This window comes from Cryptosporidium muris, genomic scaffold (genome assembly GCF_000006515.1).
Source record: "Cryptosporidium muris RN66 scf_1106632373469 genomic scaffold, whole genome shotgun sequence".
Taxonomy (NCBI): Eukaryota; Apicomplexa; class Conoidasida; order Eucoccidiorida; family Cryptosporidiidae; genus Cryptosporidium; species Cryptosporidium muris.
In genome coordinates, this window is record NW_002196581.1 from 243,974 (window position 1) to 256,102 (window position 12,129).

The following is a 12,129-nucleotide window of genomic DNA, read 5'->3' on the forward strand; positions in this document are numbered from 1 at the left end:
TTCCGTTAGGCTCTGTAGTGTAATGGTTATCACCCAGGATTCTGATTCCTGTGATCTGGGTTCGATTCCCAGCAGAGCCTTCTTTAGTGGCAATATATAACGCAAATGCTATTGTACCCCTCTTATGTGATTTACAGCGCACCCACTCCGCGGTGCAACCCTGAGGTTATTTAGAAATAGAGAGAGAGAGGGGTGGTGTGGTAGGGGAGGAGAAGGATAATTAATAAGTTTTAAAGAGAGAAAGTTGTTCATATCATCTTAAAAAGTAAAAGTAAATATTAAGCAAATTCTACACCATTATAAAAATAAAAAAAGATAAAAGTGGCATAATAACTTATTTTCAATTATTATATTCCTTAATTATTAAAATAAAAAGATACAATATTATCATTCCTAACTATATGTGGCGCAATAATTCCCCAAAATTATTGTCTTTATTATTGGATACTATTTAAATATTGAGAAATAAGAATTAATACAAAACCTTTTTTTTATTAAGAATTGAAGATTTAATAAAATAAAATTTACTATTTATTTTAAAAATAGGGAATCTTATTTTGAGATGATAGTTATATACAAGGTTTTTTAAATAAATAGGAAATAATTTAAACTAACATATATGCATGGATAATATATATTACAATTATATTGTTTATGAAGTTATCTTACTTTAAAGTGGCTGAAAGTAATATGGGATATAACGATAATAATAATAATAGCAACATATCATATCCAATATTAAAGTGGTCAATAGAAAGTACTGGAAATAGGAATTATGATAGTAACTCATATAGTGAGAACAATGAAGATATTAATAATATGAATGTTCCATGTTATAGACGTTCACACAGCTGTGTATTAATTAATGAAGAAGAATTGTTATTATTATTTGGATTTAATTCAAAATATAATGTAAATTGTTCGGATTGTTTTATTTATAGTATCAAAGAAAAAGAATGGAAAAAACTTTCTATTATTGGTGATATACCCCCAAGTCGTTATGATGCATCAGTTGAGAAGTTATATGATAATTGTATTATCTTATATGGTGGTAGTAATGGTAGTGATATATATAGTGATTTATATATATTAAGGTTATCACTGTCATATTCATTAAATAAGAAGATTTTAATATCTGAACGTGTACATGTTGATGGTGACTATTTACCAAGAGTTGCAAATACAAGTTTTAATTTAATAAAGAAATATAACCGTATATATATGTTTGGTGGGTTTTTAATGTGGAATAATACAGTTGATATAACTAATGAAAGCTATAATAATATAAATAGTGAATTAGATGATAACTTTATAAATAATCATAGTAATCATAGTAATTATCAGAGTATTTATAATAGTAGAATATCTCAATATAATATAGATTACGATAATATATTACTTATTGGAAATTTATGGTGTACTAATATAATGTATGAATTAGATATTACAAATTTATTAAATTCAAATGAAAAATATTCATATACTAGTTCAAGAAATAGTAACGGTATTAATAATAAATTAATAAAACTACCTAAACTTAAGTCATCTATATTAAGTACTGGGGATGGTTATCATAAATTAAAGAGTGAAAATAATAAAGTCAATAATATAAATGCAAATAACAATAATACTGAAAGTAATGGAAATAAAGATCAATATATATTATCATCAAATTTAATTCGAAAATCAATATTAAAAAATTGTAGTAATAATAATAATAATAATAATAATATAATTAAACAAGGTTTTAGTAATAATATGAATAATATATTATATAAAAAAGTTAATAATTATATTGATAACCAAGGTAACATTCCAAGTAATTGTGACAATGATATTTCATTAATACATAATTTAAGGAATTACCCAAAAGAAGAAGTTAATAATAGTTTTATTAATAATAACAAATATAATAAAGTTGTTAAAAGTCGTCGTATAAGAGTACCATTAAATATAACACCTCGTTGTGGTCACTCATCAATAATAATGAGTGATAATGAAAATAATGAAAAGATTTATTATTTCGGTGGTTGTACAACTGGTGGATTTACTAATAAAATATTAATATTTAATGTTACGAAACTAAATGATATTTTGACACAATCTAAAAAAATAGATGTTCTAGATGTTTGTACAAATTGTTGTAAAACAAGCCCATTTACTGTTATGAATGATACAATTAATAATTATTCTAATGAAAATAATTATCAATGTACATGTAAATCATGGGAAATTATTGAAATATTTAGTGGAAGTCCACCACCTGGGTTATCATGTAGTATACTAATGAAATGGTATGACTTTATATATGTTATTGATGGTTTATTAGAAAAGGAAAATTCAATATGGGATATATATAAGGGTGTTTATATATTTGATACTAAGACAAATATCTGGTATAATATTAATAATATGATTATATATGATCATAAACAAGATCACAAAATTGATTTTTATTATGAAGATTGTGATAAAGTAGATTTTATAACCAATAATAGAAATAATCATGATTTAATTATTCATAATAGACCATCATTAATATTTACTGGTTGTGTATATATGAAAGATCAATTATTTCTTATTGGTGGAATTAAAGATTCTTATAATAATGGTGATTGTATGGATATTATATCATTAAAATTATCTACATGGACTAAAGAACTTGATTATTTTTACCCTCAATCATTTAGAAAAGTTACTAATATATTATTATATAATCAAGATTATAATAATTATTATCAAATTATATCTAACAACAATATTTATAAATTTTCTCAAAGAATTATTCCAATTGATATTATTAATATTATTATTAGTTTTTGTGGTTATCATTGGTTTGATTAAATACGTAGGATACTAATATTAATAAAGAGAGTAGATAAAATAAAATAACAATAATAATAATATAAAAAAAAAAAGAAAATATATATATAAAATCAATAAAATTAATTTATTAAATATAGATATTAATGCTTAAATGTCAAGTCAAATTAGGAAATCTCCTTTTCTGTCCGAAAGATTAGTTTATTAAGATGATCAATTTTCCTATCTTTTCTTCTTATTTCATCTTGTGCTGTTTTATATAGACAGGTCATATTATTTATAAGTATCTCAATCTCCTTTTCTAAAGCATTTATCTTCGCAAGATATACTTCACATGATTTACAACTCTTTATAGATTCATCACATATATTTCTCATATTTCATATTATATTAGTTTATTAATATTAATAATTCAGATCATTCAAGCTATTTAAATGAAATTAGGCGACAACACGAACCTAACTAGCGGTCAATATCCAATATATATCTAATTAATATATTTCTAGGTTATTTTATATAAGATTCATAATTAATACTTTTCTAAATATATCTACATTTAGATTAACTAAATATGGTTTATCAAAATTCTCATTCCTTACAATACAAGCTATAACAAAGTTATTATCAATACTCCTTATATATAAAGTATGCCCTGTATTAAGTTGTATTGAACAAGATAATTCAGAAATATTCCTAGATAAATTATTATTCCCATTATATATATCATTAATCTCTGTAATCACATTTAAAATATCTGCACATAATTCAAATCCTAAAGGATCAAATAATGATGAATCACTAACTAAAAATGTTCTTGAATATATATCCATTAATAATACCTTCTCGAATCTACAAGAAACAACTAGTAAATCCAATAATCTTTCTAAAATCTGTGAATAAGGAAATATCTTTTGAGTAACTTTACTTATAGCCTCTAATATAGAATAATCATATATAGAGGTAAAGTGGAATCTAATATCTATCTCAAAACCATCTTCAGATATAAAAGTTGATATCTTTTCATATATATCTCTTTGATATTCAAGTTTAAAATCATCTACTGCAAATATTTCAGTATCAATTTTATGTAAAAATATATCAATCTTTATATTTGAATTTGCTTTAATAGCACGTTTAAATAAATTCTTTGCACGTGATATTTCATTTGTATATGGTTCATTTTGTGCATCTATAACATAAACAATAGATGATATTTTAGAAAGAATAACTTCATTTATTAATATGTCTTGAATTGATCCTTGTCCTGGTAAATCTATTATACCAATAGAAGTAAATAATTTTGAATTTGAATTTGTTCGGATTATATTACCATGCTGAGTAGGTGCAAATAATGAACTTTCATGAGGAGGAACATTATTATACACTACATTAATGATTGAAGTCTTACCACTATTACTTAATCCACAGAACATTATTAATGGTATATCTTCATTAAATATATTACGATCAAGTTCTTGAGGAAATATTCGTTGCAATGTATTATCTTGCATAGATGTTGAAACTATTGATTTTAAATTGTCAGGAATATGTGATGTATTTGATTTATTTGATTTTATATTAGAATTATTTGTATTCTTATTAGATATTGAAGATAATGTAATAATTCTCTTATTATTTATATCTGTATCATTATTATCTAATAAAACATTATTTGTAATTCTTTTTAGCATTATTTCCCCTTATTTATTATTATTAAAATATCCAATATAATCTATTTTACTTAATAATATTCCATTTATTTAAAATATAATTAAAAAAATACAATAAAATAAAATAATCATAAAAAATATAAAATTAAAATTATTAAAATAAAACCGCCATATGGCGGTCAATACGTGATGCTACTGGTACCGAAATATTTTCAAATTTATCTAATAATATATTTTACTAATAAATCAAACCAATCAAATTATGACTGAAAATTTATCTAGTACTGAGGATCTTGAAATAAATAAAAGAAAATATAGAAAATTAAATGAAAAGGGATTAACTAAGGGTGGCTTAACAATATCTTTAATATTATATCAGGGAATCCGAAGTAAAGATAAACAACTTATAGAAGATGCATTAACATTAAATAATAAGGTAATAATAGATGAATCTATTAAGGACTTAGATATTACAGAATGTTGTGATTTATTTAATGAGATCATTCAAAAGATACAAAGCAATCCAATGAGATTATTGCAGATATCAAATTGGTTTGTTTCAATTCTAGAGAAAATTGCAAAATTAACAAATATAAATAGTAAATATAATGAAAAAATCATAGAATATATGAGTAAACTTCATGAAATTATAACTTCACGTTTAAGTTGTAATAATGATTTAATAAATCTTCAATCAATATTAGATCTATTTCTAAATATTACTGAAGAAAATAAGATTATGAATAATCTATGCGAAACAATTTCAACAGAGGCCAATTCAGCTTTAATAACACATCAAATTGGTAATATAATGGATGATTTAGTTTCTGAACAAAGCTTAGTAAATTCTACAGATGAGGATATATCTGATGATGCTTATAATTTATCAGAAAATGATAATGTAAGTGAAATATCATCTAAAAGTGAAGATAGTATAGATGAATAATTAAAATTTTTTTTATATTTCCTATCTACATTATTTTTCAAATATTATTTTAAGAACCAAACGTTATACGTTAGTCCAATTTTTTTTTTTCTTTTTCTGCGCCCTATGTTATTATAATCTAAATTTTCATCATCATTTATTATTATTAAGATTATTAATGCATATTTTAAAGTTTTTTATTTTTTTTTAATAATAATAAAATTATAGAATGTGCCTTATTGGATCAGCTAATTGTGGACGTTGTTGTTGTTGTATACCTTTAGGTTTTGTTGGTATAGTATCATCATTATTAACAATTATTATTGGGGTCTTTTCAACATTACAATTTTCACAAACACCAAAGACTGAAATTGGAGGTTTATCTTCATCGGCATTATTTAGTATTACAACTATACTTGCAGGCTTAAGTTTTTTATGTGGTAGTGGAGGGGCTAGTTTTGCATACTTTATAAGCCAATTTTCTGCTATTGTTATAATTTTTGAATTAATATATCAATGGTTATTATGGGGATATGGATGGTATAAAGTGGGACATTTTAAGATGAATATACAACTTGTGTTTATATTTACTGGTATATGGTTTGCAGCTATAATATTCAATATAATATCAATAAGTATATTTAGATCTACATGGGAAATAAGGGCCCAAGGTGGATCTCCTTGGAGATTGAAAAATGCACAACAAGTTAGATTAGATAAAATAGAAGAAGTAATTGGAGTTTAGGTATTGGATTTATTACTGAATTTTAAAAAAAAAAAACAACAATTCCTATTAATATTTTATATAAAATATCCCAGAATATATATTTTGGAATTTAAATATTTCTTCTTTTTTTTCTAATAAAGAAAAAAAATTTAAAGATTAAATATTAAGGTGTATAAACAGGAACATTTGCACCTTAAAGCGGTATCATAATCCCCCGCCACCCCAGGCATCTCTTAGATTAGTACTTTTTTTTTCCATATTTATTTGTACCTTATGATTTTGTCCTGGTTCCCATTTATGAGATCCATAATTTTCAGATATAACATATTTGTATTCAATATTTTCAATTTTTGAAAAGATTTCAACTTTTATCGTCCAAAGATTTCCAGGGGACCATATCATTTTTACTCCTTGTTTAATGTCCCAATTTCCAAGTTCTGGAATATTCCCAACCACAGTGAGATCTTGTCCAAAACTAGTTTCATACTTTATACAAAAGAATATATTTCTTATTGTACTCAATTTTTCTCTTTTAAGAGCTTCATCTAAGGCTTCTTCATAAATTCTTAATTTTCTTTCATGTAACCTCTTCTCATATAATCTTCTTGTCCTTAATCTATGCTCTTCTGTTATAATTCGATTATTATGTGGTAATTTTTGTGATTCTGCCATATAATTTGTTTTATTTTTTTATCTCTTAGATTTTATTTAAATATCTGGATGATTATTTGATTGTAAATATTGAGACCAAAAGTAGTACAGGTTTATACTACTGATTATACCAAATAAGATTATCTAATATGTATATTTCAATAATAACCCCTTATTTACATAAAAAAGAAAAAGGCTTCGTACTCCTGTACAGGAACAGAATAATTCATGAATTCAATTTGAGTAATATTTTACTAACAGTAATATTCACTTTTGGCGCCTATTGGGTGCTAATATTGTTTTCTTTTAATATAATACTAAATAAATATTAGTAAATTTATATTTAACATAATTATACGTTTATTTTCAATTAAAACTAATTATAGAATGTTTTTATTAAATATCTAAGATTATTATAATATTAGGTTTATTCCACTTAATATTTAGTAAGTAAATTTAAAATATGTATTCATAAAACCGCTCGCGGTTATAAAACGTCATGTCGCAATATATTGTGTGTATTATTATTGCATTGAGGGTAATATAAATATAGATTAAAATAAAATTTACGTATCATAATATTAAGGTATATTTTCAAGAAACTTCAAAACCCTTGGAATATCTTTTTGATTTTTTTCTTGAAGTTATTTGAGTCAGGATTTATAAGGTCTTAACTTGAAAGATAATATAGTGACATATTTCAGGGAAGATATAACTATGCAGGCCCAAGTACAAGCACAAGCACAAGCACAAGCACAAGCACAAGCACAGCAAATAGGTTTAGGTGAAGGAGTTACAGCAACATGGGTTGATCCACCAAATAGTTCTGGTATGGTTAATCAGTGTCAACCTCAATATACTTCTGGATATTACCGTTTAGAAGTAGATCAAGCACCATTAATAACAGTACCAGTTGTACAAGAGATCCAAAGAAGAGATAAAATTATTGAAGTACCACAAACTATCATAAAAGATAAAATTTTACCAAAAATATATCATCAAGAAGTTATACATGAAGTGCCAAAATTAGAAGTTGAAGTACTTGAAAAAGAAGTTGAAGTACCTAATGTAACTGTTGTTGAAAAAGTTGTAGATCTGGAACATATTGTGGGTTTTAACCCAAAATATATTCCTACATGGGAAGTTCGTGAAGTTCCTAAATTAGTACCAAAATTTGTTGGAGAACAAAAAGTCTTGTATATTGAAATTTCACAAATACAGTATATTGATAAAGTTACTGAAAAAGAAGTTGTTGTTGATGTTGTTGATAAAGTTGTACCAAAAGTTGTTGAAATAGAGGAACCAATTGAAGTTATCCGATATAAATGGAAGGAAATATATGATGATATTCCAGTTATTAAGTATGTACCTAAATTTGATGTTGAAGTTGTATGTCCAGCACCAGTTATTGTACCTTATGTACAACCAGAAATCAAAGATTTACCACCAGTTAAAGTTACAGTTGGTCCAGATGGTAGAGAAATTAATATGGGAAAACAAGATTTATTGCAATGTTCACCACCCTTTTCAAGTTCTCAAATACAGCCTCAGGCTATTCAATCTCCATTCCCATTACCTGAAGGTAGTCAACCAATAGAGCAGAAACTACCACAATTTATGAAAGGTAATATTCCAGTTAATGTAAGGATGATGCCACCTCATCAAAATAACTAGATTTTTATAATCCTTTCTTTTCTCTTATCAATATTTAATAAAATAATATTTGATATTAATATATTAAAAGAAGTGAATTTAATTTAATTATAATGCTATATATAATATAATTGGATAGTTTATATATATATATATATATATATATTCCTTCTTTTAATGAGAAATTGGTGACTCCTTATTATCAAAATAAAATAAAATAAAGTAGATTTAGTCTTTTTTATTTGTCTCTATTTGGTATATTAGTCCATTAATAAATTTATTGTTTAATTTACAATTTTTCTTAGAAAATCTTCTATATATTTTATCCAATTATTTGGTGTTATTGTTTGTAATAATGACTCTATACTTTCATATATTTCTCCTTCTAAATTGTCTAATTTACCTTTTAAAATCTTAAAACCTCTAGAATCTAGTGTTAATACAAACTTTTCTATACAATCATCCCTCTTTATATATGCTATTAGATTTATATAGTTATGAGTCTCTTGTATTATTTTAACATCCTTTACAATATCAGTATAATCTGTCTTTAATACCTCCACTATATTTACTAATTCTTTCATCTAATACTTTTAATCTGCAATAAAAATATAATATTAGAAAATTTAATATTAATCTTACTTGAAAATATTATAAAAATTTTCCTTAGAGTTATATTGAATTAAATAATACACCACTTGTTATTGTATTCCTTAGGCTTATATATTATATTAATATTAAATCAACAAATATATACTAATTTCTTTCTTTTCAAATTAAAAATAATATGAATAACTTTTAATATTAGATTATAAATTGAATAATAAATGATATATTAATTAATCTTAATTATATTCCTCATTATAGAAAATATATATTATAATCTAATAAATTATAATATAAATTATTTGTTCTATTATTCTTTATGAAAAATAAAATGTAACTTTATAAAATTATAAATAATTACAAGAATTTACTTTTCTTAAGTATAAGTGTAATTAATATGGCGCCTATTTGACCCGCTTATGCATGTAAGCATGCATGTAGAATGACGGTACTACTACATAAAAAGATTAACCACGTATGATAAATAAGAAGGGAAGTCAAAGAATTAAAATTAAAATCCTTACTGTATATTATAATGAAATTTTAATATGGAAGAAATAGTACTACTATTCAAGTATCTCCCATTTTTGGTAAGTAGGAGGAGACAGCTTAACAAATTCAATAATAGCAAGACAAAAAATAATAACATTTTATTTTATAGTTTGTACTATTTTTAACTACAATACTTTATTATATATATTTGGCTGTAAGTATAAAATTTATATGGGTGTTATAATAAGTGATTTAAGTATATTTAACATAATATCTTATTTATTGTCTCTTTTAATTATAGTTCCATCTACTTCCTTTATTACAATTTGGTATATCATCACAATTTAAAGTTGAAGAAAAATTTGATGAAGGTATGATAAAAATAATTCTATATATTATATTATATTATATTATTATATAATTTTTTTTTTTAAATTAAAATAATTTTACAGGTATAAGAGATTTTGTAATCATTCATTGTTTAGTACTTTTGTATGGAGCATCATTACTCAAATCATTCATAACAGATCCAGGAAAAGTTCCAGGTATGATCATAGTAATAATATTATTTTTAAGAATTTAATATTATTTTATTGATTATAGTTACTGAAGAATGGAGAAATTCACCTGATCCTAATCAATTACATGAGCGTAAAGATGATGGAAGACTCAGATTTTGTAAATATGAGTTAGTATATAAGGTGAGTATATCATTTTAAAAAAAATTCTTAGTTAATTTTTTTTTATTTTTTCTTTTAGCCTGATAGATCTCACTATTGCAAACAACTCCAACGTAATGTACTTCGTATGGACCACTATTGTCCATGGTTTGGAAATTGGTATGTTTTACATAATTAATAATTATAATGATTAATGTATAATATTCTATTTTATTTTTTTAGTATTGGATTCTATAATTACAAATATTTCTTTTTGACTTTACTTTATGGATGCATTACACTATTATATATGCTTTTCGGACAAATTAATACTTTTATCAATGTTTGGAATGATCCAAATGTAAGCTTAATAATTATTTATAATTTAACTTTTTTAATTATTTTTTTTTAAATTATACAATATTGATTTAATATTAATCAGGTTACATTTGGGAGACTTTATCTAATATCATTGGGATCATGCTTCTGTATAGTACTATTGATCATTATGATCCCATTTCTTTTGTTTCATGCAATGTAAGTTAAATATAAAGCAAATAAACAATATTTCAGTACTAAAAAAAAATTACTGTATTATTACTCTAATTTAGTATAACATCAAGAAATCAAACTACAATAGAATTTTGCGAGAAAAGAGGAAAAGAAAAGGTAAGTTCTAATTATCTTAAAATAACCCAAAATTGTTTGTTTCAAAAATAGAAATAAACAAAAAGTAAATATTAAGCAGTATTTTACTGCTTATCAATTAATTAGTTATACACTTTACGTTAGTATAATACCATCATCATTCATATTTCAATAACTGCAAAATATTCTTTATAGCTCCAAAATTTTACCTATGATAGAGGATGCTTTAAGAATTATCAAAGTATATTTGGAACAAATCCAGTACTATGGCTCTTCCCAGTTGGATTACCTCAAGGTGATGGACTATTCTTTCCCATTATACCTAAAAAGTAAAGTAAATCATATTTTAATGTATAAAAGAAAGTATTATCTAAAATAAATAAAAAAACTCACTTCATACACATTGATACACACTTCATTTTTCTAGTAAATTCACTTTAAATCATTAATATTGTCTAATAATTTATAAATAATAGAAAATTATTACAAAAAAAAAAAAAAGTAATCAGATATTTGAAAAAAGTCATTTAGAATTCCCACATATTACTTTAAGCTTTTGGAGCTGTTAATATTAAAGTACAATTTGATCTTATTAATGTTGCAGAAGATTTATCTAATTGTACTCCTTTTACTAATAATTCAAGAGAAGAATGAACATTTAAATGTTCTTTATTAGTTGCTTTACTTGTTTTAACATCCAATTCACTTTTTATTCCCAATATATCATTATCTTTTAGATATATTCTTAGTTTACCTTGATAATCTTTATCACATAATTTAAAAAATAATAGTGATTTGTTATCAATATCATATCTGTTCATAAGAACTATTCCATTTTCAGTTGTTTTTGTTATTTTCGGTACTTTTGATATTTTTAGCATTTCTGTTACTTCTGGCATCTTTGGTATTTTTAGCATTTCCGATAATTCTTCTATTTCTGACATGTCTAATATTTCTGGAATTTCTAACATTTCTGATGTCTTTAATCTTCTTGATGTTTTCGGAATAGTAGATTTGTAGACATTAGTCATAGAATATATTTCAGGAGAACTGGACCTACTAATATTTTGAAGAAATCTAGAGGAAGAAATGTAATAACTGTCACTATAATTACTTCTAATAATCGAATTGTTCAACTTATCATCTTGGTTGCCAGGAGACCATCTAAATTTACTTTCTTCCCTTGATAAAGAATTATTAATAAATAAAATAAATACAATAAGACCTACTTTAATTCTCAAAGTCATGAGTCTATATTAGTGATAATAATAATCT

At 23.9% G+C, this 12,129-nt stretch overlaps 9 protein-coding genes and 1 non-coding gene across 10 annotated transcripts, besides 32 other annotated features; 6 read left to right on the top strand and 4 right to left on the bottom strand.

The window, feature by feature from the left end:
- Window positions 1–8: 8 nt before the first annotated feature.
- CMU_011460 lies at window positions 9–80 on the top strand. The gene has a single exon. It is a non-coding gene; the product is annotated as a tRNA-Gln (tRNA).
- A 246-nt stretch (window positions 81–326) lies between these two features.
- Window positions 327–375: a sequence feature (AT_rich).
- Window positions 376–485: 110 nt separating this feature from the next.
- Window positions 486–545: a sequence feature (AT_rich).
- Window positions 546–654: 109 nt separating this feature from the next.
- On the top strand, window positions 655–2,844 carry CMU_011470 (kelch motif family protein; the record flags this gene model as incomplete). Its single annotated transcript, XM_002142510.1, has 1 exon — window positions 655–2,844. One exon carries the CDS (start codon window positions 655–657, stop codon window positions 2,842–2,844), a length of 2,190 nt encoding a protein of 729 aa, XP_002142546.1.
- Window positions 1,261–1,360: a microsatellite.
- Window positions 1,506–1,527: a sequence feature (AT_rich).
- Window positions 1,704–1,732: a microsatellite.
- Window positions 1,752–1,797: a sequence feature (AT_rich).
- Window positions 1,880–1,917: a sequence feature (AT_rich).
- Window positions 2,052–2,073: a sequence feature (AT_rich).
- Window positions 2,700–2,773: a sequence feature (AT_rich).
- Window positions 2,795–2,815: a sequence feature (AT_rich).
- Window positions 2,845–2,876: 32 nt separating the features above from the next.
- Window positions 2,877–2,949: a sequence feature (A-rich).
- Window positions 2,950–3,205: 256 nt separating this feature from the next.
- Window positions 3,206–3,236: a sequence feature (AT_rich).
- A 99-nt stretch (window positions 3,237–3,335) lies between these two features.
- On the bottom strand, window positions 3,336–4,514 carry CMU_011480 (GTP-binding protein Rag C, putative; the record flags this gene model as incomplete). Its single annotated transcript, XM_002142511.1, has 1 exon — window positions 3,336–4,514. The coding sequence occupies one exon, from the start codon at window positions 4,512–4,514 to the stop codon at window positions 3,336–3,338; it is 1,179 nt and encodes a 392-aa protein (XP_002142547.1).
- Window positions 4,515–4,523: 9 nt separating this feature from the next.
- Window positions 4,524–4,575: a sequence feature (AT_rich).
- A 9-nt stretch (window positions 4,576–4,584) lies between these two features.
- Window positions 4,585–4,658: a sequence feature (A-rich).
- Window positions 4,659–4,697: 39 nt separating this feature from the next.
- Window positions 4,698–4,740: a sequence feature (AT_rich).
- Window positions 4,741–4,755: 15 nt separating this feature from the next.
- On the top strand, window positions 4,756–5,439 carry CMU_011490 (uncharacterized protein; the record flags this gene model as incomplete). Its single annotated transcript, XM_002142512.1, has 1 exon — window positions 4,756–5,439. The coding sequence occupies one exon, from the start codon at window positions 4,756–4,758 to the stop codon at window positions 5,437–5,439; it is 684 nt and encodes a 227-aa protein (XP_002142548.1).
- Window positions 5,435–5,459: a sequence feature (AT_rich).
- A 114-nt stretch (window positions 5,460–5,573) lies between these two features.
- Window positions 5,574–5,645: a sequence feature (AT_rich).
- Window positions 5,646–5,647: 2 nt separating this feature from the next.
- On the top strand, window positions 5,648–6,163 carry CMU_011500 (uncharacterized protein; the record flags this gene model as incomplete). Its single annotated transcript, XM_002142513.1, has 1 exon — window positions 5,648–6,163. The coding sequence occupies one exon, from the start codon at window positions 5,648–5,650 to the stop codon at window positions 6,161–6,163; it is 516 nt and encodes a 171-aa protein (XP_002142549.1).
- A 46-nt stretch (window positions 6,164–6,209) lies between these two features.
- Window positions 6,210–6,312: a sequence feature (AT_rich).
- A 37-nt stretch (window positions 6,313–6,349) lies between these two features.
- CMU_011510 (starch binding domain-containing protein) lies at window positions 6,350–6,817 on the bottom strand (the record flags this gene model as incomplete). Its single annotated transcript, XM_002142514.1, has 1 exon — window positions 6,350–6,817. The coding sequence occupies one exon, from the start codon at window positions 6,815–6,817 to the stop codon at window positions 6,350–6,352; it is 468 nt and encodes a 155-aa protein (XP_002142550.1).
- A 283-nt stretch (window positions 6,818–7,100) lies between these two features.
- Window positions 7,101–7,220: a sequence feature (AT_rich).
- A 115-nt stretch (window positions 7,221–7,335) lies between these two features.
- Window positions 7,336–7,365: a sequence feature (AT_rich).
- Window positions 7,366–7,513: 148 nt separating this feature from the next.
- On the top strand, window positions 7,514–8,470 carry CMU_011520 (uncharacterized protein; the record flags this gene model as incomplete). The annotated part of the gene is made up of 1 exon (XM_002142515.1): window positions 7,514–8,470. One exon carries the CDS (start codon window positions 7,514–7,516, stop codon window positions 8,468–8,470), a length of 957 nt encoding a protein of 318 aa, XP_002142551.1.
- Window positions 8,471–8,499: 29 nt separating this feature from the next.
- Window positions 8,500–8,582: a sequence feature (AT_rich).
- Window positions 8,583–8,590: 8 nt separating this feature from the next.
- Window positions 8,591–8,615: a microsatellite.
- Window positions 8,616–8,733: 118 nt separating this feature from the next.
- CMU_011530 (uncharacterized protein) lies at window positions 8,734–9,033 on the bottom strand (the record flags this gene model as incomplete). Its single annotated transcript, XM_002142516.1, has 1 exon — window positions 8,734–9,033. One exon carries the CDS (start codon window positions 9,031–9,033, stop codon window positions 8,734–8,736), a length of 300 nt encoding a protein of 99 aa, XP_002142552.1.
- Window positions 9,034–9,051: 18 nt separating this feature from the next.
- Window positions 9,052–9,113: a sequence feature (AT_rich).
- Window positions 9,114–9,168: 55 nt separating this feature from the next.
- Window positions 9,169–9,415: a sequence feature (AT_rich).
- A 188-nt stretch (window positions 9,416–9,603) lies between these two features.
- Window positions 9,604–11,187, top strand: CMU_011540 (DHHC zinc finger domain-containing protein; the record flags this gene model as incomplete). Its single annotated transcript, XM_002142517.1, has 10 exons — window positions 9,604–9,645; window positions 9,717–9,761; window positions 9,849–9,918; window positions 10,000–10,092; window positions 10,151–10,248; window positions 10,307–10,386; window positions 10,450–10,567; window positions 10,649–10,743; window positions 10,818–10,875; window positions 11,050–11,187. 10 exons carry the CDS (start codon window positions 9,604–9,606, stop codon window positions 11,185–11,187), a joined length of 837 nt encoding a protein of 278 aa, XP_002142553.1.
- Window positions 9,939–9,961: a microsatellite.
- Window positions 9,962–9,996: a sequence feature (AT_rich).
- Window positions 10,105–10,142: a sequence feature (AT_rich).
- Window positions 10,260–10,299: a sequence feature (AT_rich).
- Window positions 10,398–10,448: a sequence feature (AT_rich).
- Window positions 10,574–10,645: a sequence feature (AT_rich).
- A 123-nt stretch (window positions 11,188–11,310) lies between the features above and the next one.
- Window positions 11,311–11,355: a sequence feature (AT_rich).
- Window positions 11,356–11,402: 47 nt separating this feature from the next.
- CMU_011550 (uncharacterized protein) lies at window positions 11,403–12,101 on the bottom strand (the record flags this gene model as incomplete). The annotated part of the gene is made up of 1 exon (XM_002142518.1): window positions 11,403–12,101. The coding sequence occupies one exon, from the start codon at window positions 12,099–12,101 to the stop codon at window positions 11,403–11,405; it is 699 nt and encodes a 232-aa protein (XP_002142554.1).
- Window positions 12,047–12,070: a sequence feature (AT_rich).
- Window positions 12,102–12,129: the final 28 nt, after the last annotated feature.